Raw genomic sequence first — 23,267 nt, 5'->3', positions numbered from 1 at the left:
TCCATTGTCCTTCAGTTTTATTCTGATGAGAAGAATTGGGGATTTGTTTAATTAAATGGCAAGAAGTTACCTACCCTTAATTTATGCATGTAATTTCATCCTTAAAATAATTTTATTCAGGATTTCAGACTTTTTTACTTTTCTGTTTTTTATGACATGATTTTAAAAATTAGTATTTTCTTTTGGTTAGCTGAGTATTTTGGAGAACTGTTAGTCTCCAAGGCCTTAGTTACTTACGGATCCATTATGAAGGAATATACAACCCAATATGTAAGAATGCAGAAACAAATTCCCATCCTTTTGGTGAACCCTAGCCCATGAGATCAATCAGTAGCTTTACAAGTCCTATCCAACCTACCACACAAAAGGACATAAACACAGTGCAGTATTGGTTAATAAGTGGAGATCCAACCATTTATCCCAGTTTCATATTTAAAATAAAAATATTGATTCCTCTTGATAAATTAGTGGGTAAGTGCAGGCCCAGAGTTTTGGAGTAATAATGTAAAGTGGTGTCTCCGATTTTGAGTTCTTTGTGAGTCTGAGATTATGACCTAATGACCTGAAAAACAGTTTGTGACCTTGACTTCACCAGAGCTTCATGGTCATGCTGCACCCAGTATAGTTAGTTCAACACTGTTCAGACAGTGATTATGATTAGTCATAAGGTTCCATCATTTAAGAACAATATAAAGAATTTAAAAAGGCTTAGTAGAGAGGAACTATGAAAATTATTAAGAGGGTTAAAGACTCAAATAAAAATCTAAAGATAATTTTAATGAAAATAGGTAAAGAGTCACATAGTGGTAACTTCCAAGTATGGGGCAAAGAGTGAAGAGTGCTCAGATGCAGTTACTTTCTGCCAAAAAAAAAAAAAAAAATAGGTTAAGTCATTAAGTTGAGGGGTTTGGGTTAACTTGGAGGGAGGCTTTTTTTGATGCTGATGGTTGTTAAACATTGAGCTGGGTCACACCAGCATCTATGCTGGGATCTCCCCCGTAAGAGGACTATCCTTTGGATTAGCGTGATAGGCTAGACAAACCCTCTTAATGGAATTAAACCTTTGGTGGGGGCCTATGCAAGCTCCATGGCGTTCTTTCAGACTTAGATATTTGTCTGTTTTTAAAAATTTTATTAAGTTTTCCAGTCTGTCAATGAATGATCTAGTAGAAGTGCTTTGGCTTAGATAATATGGTGCTCTACACAGTCCCTCACTATTCGTACACTAATTTGAAAAGAGTTGCCTATCCTGTCGTAATTGCAGGGTCATTTTTGCCTCTCAAATGCTGCCTGACTTGTGGATTTGCTTGTCCTTTGTAGCTATTTCTTACTCTTTCTTAAGAAATCTGTCCCTAGCCATATTAAGGTCCTCCGTGGAGTTTGGGTGGTTCTGAGCAAGGCTGGCGTCCCATGTGTGAGGAAGGCATGCAAAATGCCAGTGTGTACATTAGCTGGGGGGAGTCAGTGTGGAAAACAGATTCCTTCCAGAGCAAACATGAGTGTGCCCGTGATTTCTACAGACGCCTACATGCTCCTGGTGATTACATGCCACAACCTGTGCAGGTCCAAAGCTCCCGGTGAAAAAGGAATATTGCCATGGTGTAATAATAAGTAATAGAGTTGAACTGGCTGTGAGTAGTTCCCTTATTGCTTTTCTTATTTGCTATATATTAAAAAAATATGAAGCTGTGAGATTAAAAATGAAACACAAAGAGGCAGAGGCAGTCAGGGAGCTAACTGTAAATAGATGGTGGAACAGGGCAGGGTTACTTTTCTTTCCCAAGGTCTTCCTGAGATTTATTATTTTTTTTTTTTTAAAACTGTATATGGGCTCTTGTAATTGGCTAAACATAGCCTGATATTTGTAACCGTTTTACACTACATAGGGATCTATTTCAATGTGACATTTGCTTTCTTGGAATCCTAGGAAATTAATATCTCCTTTCTTCCCTTTCCTTATTGTTCTATTTTTTCTCCTACCCCTCTCTTAATGACAAGGCCTTACCTAATAATTGAAGACAATATTGTTGAGAGAGGTATAGGGGTTGAGGAGGTATCTTTTAAAAATATTAAGCTGGATGGTTAAGGAAGATGTGGCTTAGCAAGAATGAGCACTGACTTCTATGCATGCCTTCAGGAGACAGTTGTTTTCTCCAGAAATCACCCTGAGAACAGCTTCACTTTGTTTCTTCTGGAACACAGCTGCCACCTATAATAGGGCCACCTACTTACTGGAAAAACAATCTGTCCAGGTGCAAGGAAGCATAGCATAGCATCCACATAATCTTGCGTGTGTGTGGGGTGTGGGTGTGTGTTTGGTAGGTGTGGGGAGGAAAGCACACTGCCATGTTCTGAAATACTTGCCATCAGACCCACGTTAGATAGTCCAACGCAGTAATTTCTGCAGAGCATTTAACGCAACTTCAATCTTCTTCAACTCTATCTGGCCAGCCACTCTACCAGGTGTCTTTTCTTTGGTCAACTTTTTGTTAAGGTGGTCTGGAGGTGGGCTCCCTTTGTAGCTCATCTCTTCTCTCACTGTTCCAGAGGCCTTTAAAAGCTATGTGCACTGGTGGGGAGTTTGCCAACTCTCTCCCTGCCCAGGAATGGATATACATTAACATTGTCAAATGTCTAATCAGCGAGGCAGCTGTGTTTTGCTGAAAGGGCTCCAAACCACCTGATTCATGTCTTCCCTATAAAATAAATTATGATGGCCCTTGTCAGGTGACACCTGTTAGAAGCCTACAAAGCATTTTCCCTGAATATAAAACAGTCTCCGCCTCTTTTTATAATCTTCTGGGCAAGGCTTTAGGACATTCTGCTGCATCTGCCGAGGGTATAAATAACCCTATCCCTTAGTCCCTGCATATATCATTGCTCTGTCACTGCCTGACTCAGTTTAGGCCCTGGGAAGCTGCATAAACACCATCTGATCTTCAGCTTCAGTTCATCAGGATCTGGTCAGGTGCAGAGGGCAGCTGGAGATGGCATGGGCATTCTCAGATGCAATTTAGGAGTTTCTATTTGGGAATTGTCAGTTTGAGCCAAGCTGCTCTGCTGCCTTGGAGGTATGGGGGAGGGTAGGCGGTGACAGCAAGCAAGACCTGCTTGGTTTGCTGTGAGTGAATGAAATCATTTGCGTGCAACTCATTTATTTTAGATTAGTACAATGTTGGCTCTTGAATTGTTGATATCTTTTATACCCTGCTCCAGAGAAGCAAAGAGAGTATCTGTAGTCTAAATTTTTGCTCTGTATTTTTTGTTGTGCATTCCTTTGCCTCTATATCAGCATTAGGGATATGGCTGACCGATTTCCTTAAGGCTATAAATTGATATTCTTAGGGTGGGAAAATATGGGTACATACGTGTATATTTGTAAGTATATGTGCATGGAACAAACAACCTTATGCAATCAGGAAGAAATGTTCCCTTTGGTTTGTGTGCATGACTTTCCTTTTCCTTGACTTTGGCAAACTTGATGCTCCCTGCTTTAGAATCCTGAATGTGATAGGGTCAGAGGGTGATGATGTAAGTCATATTATATGTGTACATATAGATCTGGTATAAAGAGATATATATATATTTATATATGTATATACACAGGCATGCAGGAAAGGAGTTAGAGATGACCTGTTTTGGAAACCACGATGTGGAAAGTTCTTTCTTATAATTATGCCAATGATTTGAATGGTTTAAAGACCCATTGTTGAACTCTGTACACATCTCTCTGAATTTACCCTGGCTCAACACATAACCACTTACAGACACAGAAATGAAGGGAAAGCAAGGGCAGGCTGTGGAATCACTTGTGTCCCATCCAGTGAGGGAGCAGTGCTGTTGTAGGTCAGGCTCAGTGCACATGACTGATGTGGGAACGGGGCTTGGAAATTTTGTCTTCTCAGATGCAACTTCACATGAAAGACCACAACACTTCCTGTGAAGTAGAGCTCCGAGACAAGCAAAGGGTACCACAGCTGCTTGGATCAGCCTTCACTGTGAGCTGGGAATAAATGGGAGGGAGTGAGGAGGCAGAGGGAGGATCAGGAATAAGAAGAGGGCGGCATCAGGTCTCCTTCAACTTCTGTTTTACATGGTCTGTTTGCAGTTGAGTCAGTCACCTATTTAAACCTTATTTCAAACAACACACCAATCAATAATATAAAATTCACATAATAACCAACTTGGCTGCCCTTCAAGAAATAGACAGGGAGAACAACTGGAGTTTTTAAACGTAAAGTTCACTTCCTCATTCTTTCACTCTAAGGAAGCAGCACAAATTCTTGCCCTGGTACAAAGTCCTGACCTTGATGAATGAGATTCATTCCCATTAGGTGGCAGGTTCCACTCAGCGCCTCTATTGGATGGTGTTTCAATGTCTTGGAAGGCATTGTCCCACATCTGAAGACCCCAATCTGCCGAGTTGGAGAGACTTGAAAGCCAGCCTCCGACTGGCAGCCATCTTGATTTCTTGTTTTCCCAGGGGGCCTCGGGTTTGAAGTGCTTTTTGCTTCTGGGTGAAGAGCAATGATGGGCATTTCCTGTTATTGCCATGCTCTGTGGGTTGAGCTGAGGTTTTCTGGAAGGAATACTGAGCTTGATCTGGGGCTGTCAGGTTACCTTTCCTCTTATTCTGCTGTGAGTTCTGCATCCTGTCTTCCTATGTTAAGAGATATGTGCTCACAACAAAATCATAGCAGGCGTCAATGACAGAATAGATTGGAGATAGGAACACATACGGTGAAATTTCCCATATGCCGTATGTACCAACTTAGACACAGGATGGGTACAGAAAAATGAAGCATCCTTGATTCAATTTTTCAACTGATTTTAAGGAAAGCATGACTTGGAGAAATGAAAAGTGCTCTACATAGTTTTCCATTGATTTAGTTTGCCTATTTTTTCCCCCTTGCTGGCTTTATTTTCTACTGACATAGATCTGAGAAATCACACAAGGTGTCATACAGAATTTGGGGGCATGGAATATTTTAATTTCATGTATTCAATGTAATGTTGAGCAAAATCAAGAAATCAAATTGTTGGAGTGAATAGCTTGAAACCAGTATAAGGAAGCTGTCAAATACTATGTACTCTAAAACTTAGAATCCCAGATAAGGTCTTGATGGAAGAAGAGACAGACATAGATGTTACAAGAACTTTAACCAAAGCCTGGTCCTGGTACAACTCAACCTAGCACTCAGAAACCTTCCTGGGGTGCACTGAGTGTGTAAATGCCTTTCCAAGCATCTCTAAGTTGCCTCAACCCAAGCAGTGCTGATCAGAGTTAAGTTAGTGCTATTGGGCATAATGATTTCTTCAGACACTAAAGCCCTTTATGACTACATTGGAAAACGTTTTAAAGAACTATGCCCTTACATCCCATTAGGTGGCAAGGCCCACTAAGCACCTTTACTGGATGATTTCTTATCACACATCTAGGCTCTCTTGGCAGCCCTTAGCATCAAAATATATCTAAATGACAATCACAGCTAAACTTACCCCTCTTCTTTTGATGATAATGGGACATGCGCTGGAAAAATACAGGTTCAGTTTATATAGTCTTGCTGTCCTAGAAAAAGCACTAATTTGGTTTGTAGTCATATTTTCTACTTGCATGCTGGGACAATATAAGAACAAAACAAAACAACCCAACCCTGGTTATCTCCCCACTTCCCCAAACCAAGCCACCCAGCCTGGGTTTTTACCTCTGTCTATCCTAAGTACCCTGAGTTTCTTGGTCAAGGTACTCCGGTGGAGGTGGGCAGATAGTCTCTCTGTTTGACTTGTAGGAATGTTTTGGAAGGCTCCACTCAGGGCCCCTACAGACCTTCTCCACTAAGCCCTCCTCCCTGCAAGCTATTTCCCTAAACCATCCACCTTACTAGGCAGAAAATCCCAGCAAGTCCAAGGTAGGCTGAAGGTCACAGCAATGCTACCTTTGTCTGTTGGTTCCATTAGTTTACCTCTTGTACTTAAGAGGTAAAGCCCAGACTGCAGGTAGATGCCCCTCTTCAAATAAGTACTATAAATATACTAGAGCTATCCCTGAAAAGATGCATTTGTACTTTTATATATATATGATTTTATATATATATATATATATAATTTTTCTTTGTGTTTATTTACAGGTATGTACTAATCTATAGGTATGCAAGGAGAGGTATAGTACAGGAACAGGCAGGATTGGTGTGTTCATGTGTGTATATTTATAATATGTATATTTATAGATATATATAGTCTCTGTCCTTGTTTGCATCGACTGTACCTCCGACCAGCGAGGAGTACCTGTCAGTGGTGAATAGAGAGAAGCCCTATATTGACGGTTCTCTTTGTCTTTTACGTGAAGTCATTTCAGTAGGCAAGGTGGAAGCAGCCTGTGAAGTGAATGGGCCCATTGTGAATCCATCTCTCCTCAAATCCACCAAGGAGGGACACTTGGCACCCAGGGCTGTGTGCCAGCTGCCTCTTCTCAAGAGGTCAAGGAGCCCAGAGCCCAGAGTGGGGAGGGACCATTCATGCTGCTGGTGCAAGATATGGCTTTTCCTGCTAGATGGAGACGGGGCATGTAAGAATTCTGTCTTCTAGGAGAACGCTCACCACCAGGAACACAAAGTAGAGGCCAAACATGATGAAGCCCAGGATTTTGTTCATTCGCCACTTGCAGAGGGCGATGGAGAGGATGACGAAGAGCAGCATGATGAAGAGAAGGACGATGGCACAGAAAAGGCCATTGCTGCTGACAGCCACTGGCTGGAATCTGTGAATGACAGTGTACAGGAGCCAGGGCAGTGGGAGCCTGTGCAGAAGTGAAGCAGGGCAGAGGGGAGTGGGAAGACAAGGGAGTAGTCAGACACGTTGAAGAAGGCAAATAACCTATTATTACCTTCTCAGGAACTCTAATCTGAAAAGCGTGTCGTTAGGTTCACTATGACTCAGGCATGGTTGGCCCAGGAAACCACTTTATAAGGAAATAAGACGTTAAAAACCTTTATGTCCTGACTGAATTCAGAACAGGGAGAACAGTTAGACAACATCAAAGACATGACTGCTGTGGGTGATTTCTACATTTGTGAATTTGATTGGAAATTATTTTGTTTCCTTCCTAGTTGAGATTAAAATGTTGCTTTCAGTCCTAAAAAGGTGAATTGCAGGATTTGCACAGGGTGAAGGGAGCAGGCAGGTGCAAAAAAGGTATAGAAATGAGTGGTGAAAATGAGGAAAAAAATTAAAAAACGGAGACAAAGAATAGCAATGACTTAATAGTCTAAAGGCAAGTGAAATTAAATGATGGTGGTTGGGGGCCAGGATGCAACATCACAGGCTGAAGTTTATTCTGGGAAAGATGTTGACAATTGTTTGATGAAAAATTGGTCTTTCTGAAAGATTTAAGGAAGGCAGTATCTTACATTTGTGATGAGTGTTGTTTTTTAAGAAACTTTATTATGTATTTTATACCTGTTTTCTCCCTTTTCATTCACCTTTTAAAATCTGAGGATCTCTTGTGTTTCCTATCCAGAGTGGTGATCCTGAAAGCCCTCAGGAGAGCTAGTTTCTACTACACCACAAGTATTGACTAGAACTCTGGGAAAGGAAGATGGCTGGAAGTGCAGGGCTCAGGGGACATGGGCATTTCCAAGTGGCTGGTGATAGGCATCTGGCTCTACCCGTCAGCCTAATGACAGCATGGTGGCTAAGGAGATACCTGCTTGGCTAGCTGAGCTTTCTGAATGACAAAAGCTAAGGGAGGTTCAGTTTTGGCCTAGACTCAGGTTGTGGGAAGAGGAGGTACTCTTTTGAAACATTACGTTCTTCAAAGGAAGAGAGAAATAATGAGGGTGAAAGGGGCAGTGAGTTTACTCATCTGCCTCCTTTGCTGGAGACAGGGCATTGGAAGGCAGAGCCCATGCATTGTGGATCTTTGAAATTCCAGGCCTGGCACATGCAGCCCCTAACTGGGTGCATATGTTAACCTGGGCCAAGCTGGAGTGATTGATGTGACTGCCTTGTGGGGATCAGTACAGGCACTTTGCCCAGTAGAGCCTGGCCAGGAGGTGCTTCTTTCTGTGAACTTGTTGGGGAGGGGTTCCAAGCCTGGGAACAAAGGGTAAATCCAGTTCTTAGCAGGAGGGGGCAGCCTTGGCATCCTGGGGTCATCACTGAAAAGTCAGAAAAGGGAAGGGGAGGGCCTGAGAGTGGGGGTGATGCCAAACTAGAGCCATTGACAGGGACTTGGCCTGGGAAACTCTTTTTCTCATCTCTTGTGAAGAAAGACCCAAACCCAGTTTATTCTTATTAAAAGAAACAGACACACACACACACACACACACACACACACACACACAATCTCCTAGTGAAGTTGAGTTTAATAGCACTACAAATGGCTTGCAAAAACCTTTTGGGGGAAATGACACTTTTCATGCCTTTTGGTCTATCAATTCTATTGTCAAGAATTAAGTATAAAAATAACTGAAAATGTAGATTAAACTTTACTCAGAAAATGATCATTTCAGTGTTATTTTGAATAATAAAAAACTGAGTAACTCTAATAACCTCTAATAACAGGGAACTAGTTAAATAGCAAATAAGTAAATGTAATGTTATATAGCTGTTTAAAAATCACAAGCTTAGAATGCTACAGGAAAATAGTCATAATTCTAAGCTAAAAATGAGAGATACATACATACACACAAATAGCAATGTAATTTCAATCATGTGAAATACACAACAATTTCTAAAGGTTGGTGAGTTATTGATCTTTAAGCTTTATTTTTCTTTCTTTTTTTTTTTTTTTTGATGGAGTCTTGCTCTGTCACCCAGGCTGGAGTGCAGTGGCGTGATCTCAGTTCACTGCAACCTCCACCTCCCGGGTTCAAGTGATTTTCCTGCCTCAGCTTCCTGAGTAGCTGGAACTGCAGGCACACACCACCATGCCTAGGTAATTTTTGTATTTTTAGTACAGACGGGGTTGCACCATGTTGGCCAGGATGGTCTCAACCTCCTGACCTTGTGATCCGCCCACCTCGGCCTCCCAAAGTGCTGGGATTACAGGTGTGAGCCACTGCGCCCTAGAGCCTTATTTGTATTTTCTAAATCTATGAGTATATGTTAATTTTAGAAGCATAAAGAAAATTCTGGCAAAGCTATGAAGAAACTTTTACACTTAATATATTGCAATGACATCACTCAATATATTGTCAAAAATGTTGTAAGCCGGTATAAATTCTTGGGGAAGAACTTTTTGGAAAAGAAATTACAAAACACGTCAATAGCCATTAAGATGTTCAAAATATTTAGTTCATTAATACTGCTTAAAGGAATTTATCCTAACAAAATAATTAAAGGAAGAGGTTTTTCTGCATAAGGATGTTCATCAAAACTCCCATAGCAGAAAATTTTTAATAATCCTATAAATGATAATGAAAAAGCCACTGAAAAACAAGAGGGAATATTTGAAGCCACAAAATGTTATGAGCTATGAGGAGTCTTAGAAGAATGGTTATGATTTACTAATTTATTCATAGATGCCTCTCTATGCCAGGCATATATTGCTTTAAAATGGAAAAATAAAAGCCTTCCAAGCAGATAAAACTGAATATTTTACTAAGAAAACCTTGTGAAATATACGAAAGAGAACATATGAAAAAGAAGTGTTGTTTCTGAGTAATAGGATTAGGAGTGATTTTCTTTAAACTTCCGTGTGTGTGTGTGTGTGTGTGTATACAATTTAAGAATAATGAACAAAAAGCATTTTGTAATTCTTTATAATATACTATAGAACATTACTATTATTTTTTACTGGAGATGGACCAAGAACACTACCATGAATATTTGGACCACAGAATTGAGAAACACTGTTTACAGTAGGGACAACTTCCTTTAAAACATACACCTTTTAAGGCATTCATTCATCCATGCATCCATCCATCCCACAAACATTTGTCAAACAACTACCAGTGATAGCAATGCAGTAAGCTCTGATGAGTTCCTGCTCTTGGGGATGCACAGTCTAGCAGGCAGATATACCAGGACAAGAGTAAGATGTACAGAGAGTTTTTAGGTGCAAGAGCCTCCAAGTCAGGCCCAGGGGAATCGGAGAAATCAGGATTTAAGTTGTCACTAAAAGGATAAGTCAGAGTTTTCCAGTCAGACAAGCATGGAGAGCTCTTTAGTGGGGGCTCAAAGCAGAGTTTTACAATTGATAGCACAGACTCTTTGTTCAAATCCTAGCTACCTCATTTACTAGTGTGAACTCTGGGCCTTTCAGTATTTTTATCTGAGTAATAGGGGTGATAATACATACTTCATAGGATTATTGTGTGGCTTAAATGGAGAAAAATGTACACACAGTGTGCATGGTAGACACTGTATGAAAAACAATACGGTCATGAAAAGGTGCAAGACAGAACAATATTAAGATATTCAGTGAGAAAGTAGGTGCTTTTAGTGAGGTTCCAAACTCAAGTGTTAGGAGCCCAGTACTCCTGGGAACATAAGGATAATGTCTTATATCTTATTTTCTCAGGGTACTGATATTAAGTTTGTCAGACTACTTTTACTTTTGACAAGTTAAATACAATGGTAGAGATGACAGCACTTCTCCCCAATCTGATTCACTTTAGTGATTATTCATATTGAGAGCTCACGTTTGCTTTATTGTAAGAACAGATCTCACCTTCTGGCTTTCAAAAAACCTAGAATATCTTCACCAGTACAGATAAACAAATGGTAATGCCAAGACTGTCAGTATTTTCCAAGGAAGGATACAGGATATGTATGGTAGGCCTATGTTTTTCCCAATCTGCCTTAAAATCCAAATCTCACCTTAGCCTGGTGGGGACTTTAATTAAAATTAGAATGTGAACATTCTTAACATGAAGCTATCATAGTATCTCGGTTCCACTTGAATGTTGTTATACAAGTGAAATTCTGAAGTATTTCCTAAAATATCCATTCTGTATGTAGGTACGTGTTTCTGCTTGTCTAGGGATGACTTATTTTTCATTAGGTTCTCTGAAATGAGAAATAGAATTGGGGAAATGGAATGGTATTCTCAATCTTTACTCTGTATTGGTATTGGGTAGTCTTAGGCTCAGAGATCCTGGTCATGTCTTTTCAGTTTCTAAGAAGACAAAGACACTGGTGGAGCTGGTGCGCACCTTTATAGAATTATCTCTACTCACCCTACAGTGATGTCAAAAATGTTGCTTCCAACAGAGCTGGACACAGCCATGTCCCCTAACCCCTTCCGGGCCACTATGACACTGGTGATAAGATCAGGGATGGAGGTCCCAGCAGCCAAGATGGTCAGGCCCATAATCTCTTCACTGATGCCAATTGTCTCTCCAACCTAAATGTTAGGACAGGAATAAACATCTCAGTGTTTGTTTGAAGTTACAAAATCATAAAAACCACAAAAATTTCAATGCGACCTCCTTTTAATGCATTTCTATACTGTGCTATGCAAAGTGCTGAGATGATAAAGATGAATAAGCCACAATCATTGCTAATAGAGTTTATGCTTTTAGGATATTCAGACCCAAGACATCAGGAATGTTCACATGAAAATTAAACAGATAATCTCAAATAAAAAAGAGCTCTAGAGGGCTAGAGTACAGCCTTTATATGGTGCTTTCTAAGATTGAGTCAGAGAAGCTGCAGCATTAGAGGCAGAAAAGCCAACTGGCCATGGAATCTGGGGGCAGCACCTGGCAGTGGCACCAAGTCCTGTGGCAGATTTGCCCTTCAACTTACTTCCAAAACCAAGGACTGACACCCAGGGTCTCCATTTTCCTTTAGCATCTCCTAGTGTCTATAACCTATTCTTAAACACTTCAAGATGCTATAATTTCCACTGGAATCTCGATTCTGGGTGTTTTGGGTTTTGGTAACACACAGCAAAGCAGCTGTGGAGAAGCAAAATCTAGAAAATCAGAGGACCTGGATCCAAGATCTGGCTCTGGTATGTGTTAATTTCTTGACATTTTGCTTACTGTACCAATTGTACAATGTCATTGATCCTCACTTTCTCATCCATAAACTGGGAATAATAATACCTACCTTACCAGGTACTTGTGAGGACTAAATGATAATTTGTGAAAGACTCTTTGTAAATAGTACATTATTATTGAAAAACAAGGGGAGGGTGGCGATTACTTTTTTTTTTGGTCTTTTTCTTTGCCTTTTAAGACTGATGAGTTCTACTTTGGAAGGTTGGTCTAGCCTCAGGTGGAAGCTCCTCCATTCTCTTGAGCAATTTGTTTGTCTTCCTGGGACTTTTTAGAAAAACTTATTTTCTTTAGAGATGGGTTCTTGCTCTGTTGCCCAGGCTAGAGTGCAGTGGCACAGCCATAGCTCACTGCAGCCTCAACCTCCTGGGCTCAAGCGATCTTCCAACCTTAGCCTTCAGAGTAGCTGGGACCACAGGTGAGCACTGCCACACCTGGTTAATTTTTTTTAGAGATGGGTCTTACTATGTTGCCCAGGCTGGTCTTGAACTCCTGGCCTCGAGATCCTCCTGCATTGGCCTCCCAAAGTTCTGGGATCACAGGTGTGAGCCGCTGTGCCTGGCTTCTTGGGACTTTTAAAACCTATACATGTTTTGCTGGAGTTGGTGAAGTGTGGCTCTGAAAACCTCCAAGATAATGCTTTCCATCTGGTTTCCAATAGGTTACCTGATGATGTCCAGCATTTTTTGAAAAAATTTAAAGGGCCAAAATAGCATGTAAGAATAAAGGCTTTTAGGGAATAGAATACACCCATTTCTAAATCCTTTTTAAAAAATTCTTATTTTTATAAGAAATAATGTGATTCCTACTAGCTTAAAAGCATATTTTTGTTTTGATGGTCATGCCTGCTACAGAGCCTGGTGAGCTGAACTAGCTTACCCTGTCCTCATGGGACACAGAATCACTGCTCCCCATTAGTAAGTTCCATGTATGCAGGATCCTCACCTTGGTCACCGTGATCTCCCTAGTTGACACAACATACATAGCTTGGTACATGGCAAGCTCTTAATACCGATTTGCTGAGTAAGCAAATCAATCTGCATACATAGGTGATTTCACTGGCATGTTTTTCTGCTGATTCTCCTAGAAAAAGTTCAATAAGACTTGCACAGGAGTGCCCTATTTGAGCAAAATATTCTCAAATTGTCATTTTTTTTGTTAGATTTGGAGTGAAGCATTGCCAAAGACTGAAAAGATGCTGACTAAACAATTGTCACTGTCGGCAAGTTCCAATCTATTTAAAACATTCTTAATAATTCTTGGAGGGAATTCTAAAGTAGTGACTGTTTGAAAAATTATTTGCTGGGCGCAATGCCATGCACTGTAGTTCCAGCTACTCGGGGGTTGAGGCACGAGGATCACTGGAGCCTGGACATTCGAGACCAGACTGGGCAACATAGCAAGACCTTGTCCCCGAAATATAAACAAAATAATTCATATTTGGAGTTTGAACGCTACTATATACAGGAAAACATAGGAATTGAAGAGGAGAAAAATGGTGGTGTGGTTAAGAGCACTGGCTTGGGAGATGACAGCGCTGGGTACAAATCCTAGCTTGCCACTCCTAGTGCAAGGTAGACAACTTCCCTGAGTCTCGGTTTTTCCCATCTGTAAAATGAGGATAATGTCCACTCAGAATTGTTGATGACTATATGTGATGATGCAAATCATACAGCACAGTGTCAGGCATAAAGCAAATGTTAAAAAGAAAATCTAGTTTGTTTTTAACTTTTTTGTTGTTGTTGTTGAAACGGAGTCTTGTTCTGATGCCCAGGCTGGAGTGCAGTGGTGTGATCTCGGCTCACTGAAACCTCTGCTTCCTGGGTTCAAGTGATTCTCCTGCCTCAGCCTCCCAAGTAGCTGGGGTTACAGGCGTCTGCCACCATGCCTGGCTAATTTTTGCATTTTTAATAGAGATGGGGTTTCACAATGTTGGCCTGGCTGGTCTCGAACTCCTGACCTCAGGTAATCTGCCTGCCTTGGCCTCCCAAAGTGCTGGGATTGCAGGGGTGAGCCACTGCACCCGGCCCAAAAACCAGATTTTATAACTCAGACATTACTCCTTTCCCTCTCCAATTTATTAGACTATCAGGCGTCTGGCAGCAGGAACAAGAATGGGCTTACTGGGGCCAATTCACATCATGGAAAACTTCATGAGAATTTTCATTAGACATCAAACCCCTGGTGAATCTGTGTAGCTCTAGAAAGCCTTTTGTGGAAGGAGAACTAGTCTTCATAAGCTTGTTTTGAGTACATTTCACTCAAGTTAACTTTTGTTAAATCAGTAAAGATGATGGGTACATGGATGGGACGGTACTCTGAAAAATCAGGGAGTATCAGAGAGGCTTAGAGCTTTTAACAGAAAGAACATCAGCAGTCTTCTGGGGAAATTCCTTCATTTTCTAAAACAAAAAAAAAAAAGCAAATTATGAGGCCACTCAGAGGCCAAACTCCATGCTGCTCCCAATATTTTGTGATGCAGTTCTGTGCTTTGGTTTAAGGAGGATCTGAAAGAATGCTATATTGGCTAAATGAGACACAAGGTCTTGACTCTTAAAATTAATTTCTAATATTAGATGCAGGATTGACTTTAACTAGATTGTCATCACCCATTAAATTTATTAAAGTGCAAAAACAATAAGCAACAAGAACAACAAAAACAAAACATAAAGGCAAAAAAAAAAAAAAAGCCAAGGGCAAATTGTGTTAAAGCGTTGTAGGTGAAGGGCATTTATTTTTGGCTAAACAGAAGCCAAATTATCAAATAGCATTTATGATAAAAGTGTTGATAACAAAAGAGTTGAACACTAAATGGTATAACTGCTATGGATTTTATAGTTCAGAAGTACAAACAACAGAATTAGAGCTAGACTTCTTGGAACAGAATCTGTTTTGTTCAGCTGTCTGAGTGTTTTTAAAGAAGTATTTGTATAGGAGAAAAGAGAAACTTCTATCATTGAAAAGTAAGGCTTCCGTTTATGGCTTTAATTCATCTTGGCTTTTAAAAATTATTTTGTTTCAGGCATTGAATTTGTGATCCTTTTCTTTGAAAGAATGAAAAGAAAACAAGACAGGAATTAAGGTAATCATTGAAGAGAAAAGAAAAAGATGGAACCCTGCATGATGTTTTATAAAATGGCAAAAAAAGAGTTATCTGGGAAACACCACATCCCAGCAAGTTAGAAAAACACCATTTTTTCTTTATTAGTACATGAAGAAATAGAAGATGATTATTCAGAAAAACTATTATATGTTATAAATGGCAAACAGTCCTTTCAGCCTGGACATCTGGAGGCTGAAAACCAGCCCACCTTCTGCTGTGATTTCTGCCAGGTGTTGGTAGCAAATGTCTCTCAATGAGTGTAGAAAATAATGACTGCAAGGCACAGAGAACTTGCTCAGGAAGCCAGTGATTTTTTGGAAATATCCAGGAAGAGTAATCTGAAGTCAAATGTCAGTAAAATTACTGTGATATGAATAATATAAAATGTCTTGTAGAAATAAGACAGCGTATCAGCCAACGTTTTCTGTGGATTTTGCTAGTAACATGTATTCTTTTAAAAACCAAGGTGTGCTTTATATAGAGTAAAACTCATTCACCCTTTTAAAAAGTGTACAGTTCTGCAAGTTTTTTTTCCTATTTCTTTACTTTTTTTTTTTTTTTTAAAGACAGGGTCTTACTCTGCCACCCACGCTGGAGTGCAGTGGTGTGATCTTGGCTCATTGCAGCCTTCACCTCCCGGGCTCAAATGAGCCTCCCCGCTCAACCTACCGAGTAGGTGGGACTACAGGCATGTGCTACCATGGCCGGCTAATTTTTTGTATTTTTGTAAAGACAGGGTTTTGCCATGTTGCCCAGGCTGATCTCGAACTCCTGTGGTCAAGGGATCTGCCTGCCTCAGCATCCCAAAGTGCTGGGACTACAGGCATGACCCGCTGCAACCAGCCTGCAAGATTTTACAAATGTATGCAGCCATGTGTCTCCACATCCTTATCAACACATGCTGTTTTTTTTTTTATAGCCAACCTAGTGGTTGTGAAGTGATATCTTGTGATTAGTTTTAAACAAGTTTATTGAGACATAATTACATACCATAAAATTTAGCCATTTTAAAGTGTATAATTCAATGGTTTTTAATGTATTCAGAGTTGTGCAGCCTTCGTAATTTAGGTTTTGAACTTATTCATCATCCCCAAAAGAAACCCATACCCACTGGCAGTCACTCCCCATCTTCCCCCAACCTCCCCAATCCTAGGCAACTATTAATATTAACCTATTATATGTCTCTATAGATTTGCCTGTTCCGTATACTTCATATAAGTCATATGATATGTGTCCTTTTGTGACTGGCTTTTTTCACTTAGCATAATATTTTTGAGTTTCACTCATGTTGTAGCATGTATTAGTACTTCATTTCTTTGTATTGTGTAATAATATTCCATTGTATGGATATACCATATTTTGCTTATCCATTCATCAGTTGATGGACATTTGGGTTGTTTTCACTTTTTGGTAATTATGAGTAATGCTACTTTGAACATTTGTGTACAAGTGTTTGTGGACGTATGTTTTCATTTCTCTTAAGCCTATTCCTAGGAGTGGAATTGCTAGATCATATGGTAACTCTATGTTTAATGTTTTGTGGAACTGCCAAACTATTTCCCAAAGCGGCTGCACTGTTTTACATTCCTATCAGCAGTATGTAAGGATTCTAATTAATTTTTATACATCCTCATCAACACTTGTTAGGTTCTATCTTTTTGATTATACCCATCCTAGTGGGTGTAAAGTGGTATCTTGTTATGGTTTTGATTTACACTTCTTTAATTAATAATGATGTTGAGCATATTTTCTTGAGCTTTTTAGCCATCTGCATATCTTCTTTGGTGAAATATCTGTTCAGATCTTTAAAATTAGAATACTTGAAGATGCTTGCCTTCCTATTACGGAGCTTTAAGCTTATATCTTGGATACAAGTGCTTTATCAGATATATATGATTTGCAAATACTGTCTTCCAGCCTGTGGTTTTTCTTTTCCTTTTTAATGGTGTTTCCTGAAGATCGAAAGTTTTAATTTTGATGAAATCTAATTAATCACTTTTCTTGCTTTCATGGATCATGCTTTCGTATTATATCAAAGAACTCTTTGCCTGGCCTATGGTCATACAGATTTTTTTTTTCTGTCCTCCAGAAGTTTGATAGCTTTACAAACTCTTACATTTAAAACTATGATCTGCTTTCAGTTAAATTTTATGTAAAGTATGAGGTAAGGATCTAAGTTTATTTATTTTGGCATATGGAAATCCAATTATTCCAGCACCATTTGTTGAAAAGTCTATTCACAGATGTTCTCAATATATATTTCCTTATTTCAAATTGCTATATTTTATTTATGTTGCCAAGTATAATAATACAAGTGGGAAGTTTGGAATTTATGTAGTTTATAATAGAGATTAAAAGCATGATTTTTGGAGTTGCAGAGTCCTGGGTTAAAATCTCAGTTCTACCTATGTGATTTTGGGTAATCTTACCAGCTTTAAGCTTAACTTATTTATCTGTAAACTGTGGATAATAATAGTACCTGCTTCATAGGCTTTGAACCTATGTATAGGGTTACTGTTAAGATTATAAAGACAAAGGGATGTGAATTGTCGGGTGTGTAGTACATACTCAATTATCAATGGTTACCACTATTATCTTTGAAAATGTGAAACACTTGAATCTTACTCTTCATTCATGTTTTTCAATAATGATTACTGAGAGTGTATTCTTGTGATAGGCATTATGACTCATATTGAGTTAAAAATAATAAAAATACATCATCATGTATGTAAAGTGAAGCTCAAGGAAGAGGCTATTTTGTCTCCAGATGCTTTCCTAGAGCCAGTTTTAAAATGCTGGTGAGAACGTGAGGTGAGTGGCTGCTCAAGATAAAGTAAGTACTACTGAGTCAGGCAAAATCTTGACATTGCTCCCAGGTCTGGGTTGTCCTGGTGTCTGTCAGGCTGCAGAGGCAAGAAGTAGTTAGACTTGCCTGCTTCCACGTACGTGGCTGTCCAGAGGCTATGCTGATTCAATTCCATGCTACAGCCAGGAGACTAGGGAAAGTTAAGTGGATAAATTCCTCTAGTCCTGGAATGCTAACTTGTCTGTGTCATACCCAATACTGTTGTGGCAGTTGCAGAAAGCAAACACGATGATTAAACACTTGACAATCAGGACTGGAGAAAAACCAGGCAGATGCATGTCACTATCAAAATCTTACCTGGTGCGCCCACCAGACCATCAAGTAAGAGAATACTGCAATCCAGGTAATGGAGCCAAAGAACGTGATGGGAAAAAACTTCCTTGACGACTGAAAGACAACCAGGGAGAGTTGAGAATATCAGTGTTATCCACTGAGACTGACCCGGAAATCCAAAGCTAAAGCCACCACTGTAGCGATGTCTCTAGCATTTCCTGCATCTTAGTAGGATTGGCAATCAAAAGGCCCTACTCACTCCTGATCAAGCTGGGACAGTAAGATTCTCCCTTGGAGATGTGAAATTGATAGGAACTGAGTGATCACAGTGCTGGTTCCTGAGATGGAAGTCTTGAAGAGAATGTCTGTTAGTTCCTGCTATGAGATGTTTAGATTCCCTCTGCTCTTGCCCTTTCTAAGGCCTGGTTTTCTGGCCTTTCCTTCAATATTAACACCATATTCTCCCTCCTCCTTTTTCTTTCTTTTGCTCCAAAGTTTGTCAGAATCAGTTTCTATTGCTTGTAAACCATGAATCCTAACAATCCATATGCCAGGAAACCTATGGGATTAATTCCATTGAACAAGAAATGGGAAGGATCAGCAGGTTTAAAAATACTGACTCATCTTACAGTACCACCAATGATCAAGAAAGTCACACAGAAAAAGACACTACCACAGCTTTTATAGATTCTGGATGATGGCCATTCTCCAGGACACTAGAACCACACATGGACCAGAGTAGACAGAGGCAGAAGTGCCCAACTGTACTGATTTCCACTGAGATGGCAGATCAGACATTGTTCTCAAGAATGTTTTCTCTCCTGTTCATCACTCCAAAATATATTATGTTCAATTCTGCTTCCAGAAGTAGACTTTAGGCTATCTCAGGCATAAAGTGTGAGCATTTTTAAAGTTTCCTAGAAATAGCCAAAAAATCAGACACTTGAAATGCAGTGTTTCTTACCCAGTCCCACTACAGAGAAATCCAGGCTTGCACTGTAGTGGTGTTCTTTTGATGTCCTTTGTTGAAAAATTGGGGTCCTTTAAAAACACACTCGGACAGCACAGTGCTGTCAGAGAGCCTCTTGCTTATTACTGCCAAACACTTTTTATTTCAAAGCTTTCCACGTTGAGAAACAATCCCATTTTTTTGCTTTGATAATGCCATCCAATTTTATCTAAAGAAATGAATTTTAGAGTTGACTTGTATGAAAGCAATCTCAATTGTCTGAAGGGCTGACCTTGGGCAGTCACATAGAACACATTCTGTCATGGCTTTTGAGAGCTCCATTAAAAGGAAAAGATAAACTCATACATGGTAATCTTTTGAATATCAATAATGATGAACACAGTCTCTATTGCTCCAAACCAGGCTTGTGTTTTCTTTACTAATTTCAAGTTTTCAATATATATTTATGATCATTTGCATGGTTCTGTTAAATTTTACCCCATCCATTTCTTTAAATGACTGCTGTTTTGTGGGGCCGTTTGTTAGCTGGGATGGCTGGAAGACCAAGCAGGTTTGATGAAATCAGGGGAAGGCATCAGGCCACAGTGAGTAGCCAAAACCTTACCCTCGAGTGCTTTTCCCTGTCCCCTTTCTTTCTTAGAAGAAAAATATTTTGGACAAGGACTCAGACCCCTCCTAGGGACCTAAGCGCTTTAATCGGTAATAGGAAAAAAAAAAAAAAGTAATCATTTTTTTAAAGTGGAGTTGGAGACCTTCACTTTTTTTTTTTTTTTTGAGACGGAGTCTCACTCGGTCACCCAGGCTGGAATGCAGTGGCGTGATCTTGGTTCACTGCAACCTCTGCCTCCTGGGTTCAAGCAATTCTCCTGCCTCAGCCTCCTGAGTAGCTGGAATTACAGGCACCTGCCACCACACCCCGCTAACTATTTTGTATTTTTTAGTAGAGGCAGGGTTTCACCATGTTGGCCAGGCTGGTTTCAAAATCATGACCTCATGTGATCTGCCTGCTTCAGCCTCCCAAAGTGCTAGGATTACCGGTGTGAGCCACCGCACCCAGCCATTAGATCTTCACTTATGAAAGCACTTTTTTTTTTTTTTTTTTAAAGCTAGGAAATCAGCCGGATTCTGGAGACTGAATTCCCTGAGCCAGTGCCAAGAGATCAAGTTTTCCAAGGCATTTAGCTCATTAAAGTTCCCATCCTTTTCATCTGATCACAGTCACTGTTTCAGGATCCTACATGGAATGAGGGTTTCATCTTCCATGGCTGTGCTCTGTTACAGGAAAGAGAAGAGCCCTCTTGCCACGTGGGGTCACGTGTGTGTTTAGAGCCCCAACCAATGCTTGATTCTGGGCAATGTATGAAGACAATGAAAAGCTTTCTACATGCTTTAAGGTGTGGCGTAAGTACTAGATATCCTAGGAGAGTCCTCATTTCGTAGAGTGCTCGTTTTCCAGGTTAGCTCATTTACTAAATGTATAATTATTATTTTAAATTTGTATCTCTGCCTGTTTGTTCTTTGAGATATGTTCAAATGATTTGATTCTGACTTGTGAAGTTATTTCTCATCTGAAAAATATCATAACTGAGCTACAGAAAATTCCTAGCCAAAAGGTATAGAGCAAGGTATCAGACAAGGAATTAAAGGAACTAAATTCAAATCAACATACTAGGGAAAACCTCTCTAAATCAATATTTGATGCTCACAATTCTTAAGCCAATTAGTAATTAATGGGCATTGAAACATACCTAATGTTGCATTAGGGGCTCAATGAAAAAGGCTAAAAATTAATTTTTTTGTGTGAATTTTCAGTCTTCATCATAAGCTAGAGGTAGATAGTCTGAGAACTTACTCTGTACCCAGATCCTGAACTAGAGATAAAATTGAAACTAGGTCGGCCTGACTGTACCACACGTGCTCCCAATATCTAGATTATACTGACTCTTTCCTAAAGAAAAACAGGGCCAATAATGCTCAAAATATACCCCGCCATATACATAATGATCATGATCATGATCATCATACTAGGCTCTGCTCTGAATGTCAGAAAATTTAAAAAAGCATCAGGGAAGTAGAAACTAGCATTCCAGCTGTATGGCCATCTGCCTCGCCCAACCTCCCATGTTGTTCCTGCTTTGGAAATATCAACGTTTCATGCATCAGCAGTTGGGCTAAGTGTTTCCCAACTGTCGAACTACTTTACCATTTCCATTTTCACAACCCAGGTAATCACTTCTTTCATTTTTCTTGGACCATTCCCCTTACTTGGACAGCATGGTCTCATTCCAGACATCTCTGCCCAGTAGCAACTGTACAGTCATTGAGTTACCAGTGTCATTGGAAGGAAGAAAATAGCTCTTGGAGCCAAGGTCTAACATGACAATTTATGGTTATAGTAATGGGGGTTCATCCTGCCATCTGCTGGGATGGACCTCATACTAATTAGCAAATAAGCAAATTGCATCCAAGCGCTGGTCATTTTGTTCCCATGTTGTGGTTTACTTATATAATTGACAGTGGGTGCTCTCATTAGAAGCTTTTGGTACATCAGAGTGATATCGGCTTGGGTTCTTTGGTGCATGTGCAGAATGTGCAGCTTTGTTACTTAGGTATACATGTGCCATGGTGGTTTGCTGCACCCATCAACCTGTCACCTACATTAGATATTTGTCCTAATGTTCTCCCTCCCCTAGCCCCCCACCCCCTGACAGGCCCCAGTGTGTGATGATCCCCTCCCTGGGTCCATGTTATCTCATTGTTCAACTCCCACTTACGAGTGAAAAAATGCAGTGTTTAGTTTTCTGTTCTTGTGTTAGTTTGCTGAGAATGATAGTTGCCAGCTTCATCCATGTCCTTGCAAAGGATATGAACTCATCCTTTTTTATGGCTGCATAGTACTCCACGGTGTATATGTGCCACATTTTCTTTATCCAGTCTATCACTGATGGACATTTGGGTTGGTTCCAAGTCTTTGCTATTGTGAATAGTGCCACAATAAACATACATGTGCGTGTGTCTTTATAGTAGAATGATTTATAATCCTTTAGGTATATACCCAGTAATGAGATTGCTAGGTCAAATGGTATTTCTAATTCTAGATCCTTGAGGAATCTCCACACTATCTTCCACAATGGTTGAACTAACTTATACTCCCACCAACAGTGTAAAAGTGTTCCTATTTCTCCACATCCTCTCCAGCACCTGTTGTTTCCTGACTCTTTAATGATCACCATTCTAACTGGTATGAGATGGTATCTCATTGTGGTTTTGATTTGCATTTCTGTAATGACTAGTGATGATGAGCTTTTGATGTGCTGCTGGATTCAGTTTGCCAGTATTTTATTGTGGATTTTTGCCTCGATGTTCATCAGGGATATTGACCTGAAATTTTCTTTTTCTGTTGTGTCTCTGTCAGGTTTTGGTATCAGGATGATGCTGGCCTTGTAAAATGAGTTAGGGAGGATTCCCTCTTTTTCTATTGTTTGAAATAGTTTCAGAAGGAATGGTACCAGCTCCTCTTTGTAACTCTGGTAGAATTTGGCTGTGAATCCATCTGGTCCTGGGCTTTTTTTTGGTCGGTAGGCTATTAATTACTGCCTCAATTTCAGAAATTGTTATTGATCTATTCAGGGATTTGACTTCTTCCTCGTTTAGTCTTGGGAGGGTGTATATGTCCAGGAATTTATCCATTTCTTCTAGATTTTCTAGTTTATTTGCATAGAGGTTTTTATAGTATTCTCTGATGGTAGTTTGTATTTCTGTGGGATCAGTGGTGATATCCCTTTTATCACTTTTTATTGCATCCATTTGATTCTTCTCTCTTTTCTTTATTAGTCTGGCTAGTAGTCTATCAATTTTGTTGATTTTTTTTTTTTTTTTTTTTTTTACTAAAAATACAAAAATTAGCCAGGCGCACAGTGGCACGTGCCTGTAATCCCAGCTACTTGGGAGGCCGAGGCTGGAGAAATGCTTGAACCCAGGAGGCGGAGGTTGCAGTGAGCAGAGATCACAGCACTGCACGCTAGCCTGGCTGACAGAGCGAGACCCCAT

The 23,267-nt window shown here is 39.9% G+C and overlaps 2 protein-coding genes across 7 annotated transcripts in view; one reads left to right on the top strand and one right to left on the bottom strand.

Moving 5' to 3' along the window:
- Positions 1-23,267, top strand: part of ACER2 (alkaline ceramidase 2) — a 150,880-nt gene that overhangs the window by 109,908 nt on the left and 17,705 nt on the right. Inside the window, exon 9 of the transcript XR_008660222.2 lies at positions 15,028-15,087. The gene's annotated coding sequence lies outside the window, so the exon portion shown is untranslated. The remainder of the gene's footprint in view (positions 1-15,027; positions 15,088-23,267) is intronic.
- The window catches only part of SLC24A2 (solute carrier family 24 member 2), a 288,482-nt gene continuing 271,410 nt past the window's right edge, over positions 6,196-23,267 (bottom strand). For all 6 annotated transcript variants that reach the window (XM_055294137.2, XM_063609090.1, XM_055294140.2 and 3 more), the window contains 3 exons: positions 18,272-18,361; positions 11,181-11,347; positions 6,196-6,796 (listed from right to left, as the gene is read on the bottom strand). In XM_055294137.2, coding sequence (XP_055150112.1) covers positions 6,547-6,796; positions 11,181-11,347; positions 18,272-18,361 — 507 coding nt within the window. In that variant the 3' untranslated portion in view covers positions 6,196-6,546. The remainder of the gene's footprint in view (positions 6,797-11,180; positions 11,348-18,271; positions 18,362-23,267) is intronic.

The sequence above is a fragment of the Symphalangus syndactylus genome, chromosome 9 (assembly GCF_028878055.3).
Source record: "Symphalangus syndactylus isolate Jambi chromosome 9, NHGRI_mSymSyn1-v2.1_pri, whole genome shotgun sequence".
NCBI lineage: Eukaryota > Metazoa > Chordata > Mammalia > Primates > Hylobatidae > Symphalangus > Symphalangus syndactylus.
This window is presented reverse-complemented; position numbering and strand designations above follow the sequence as displayed.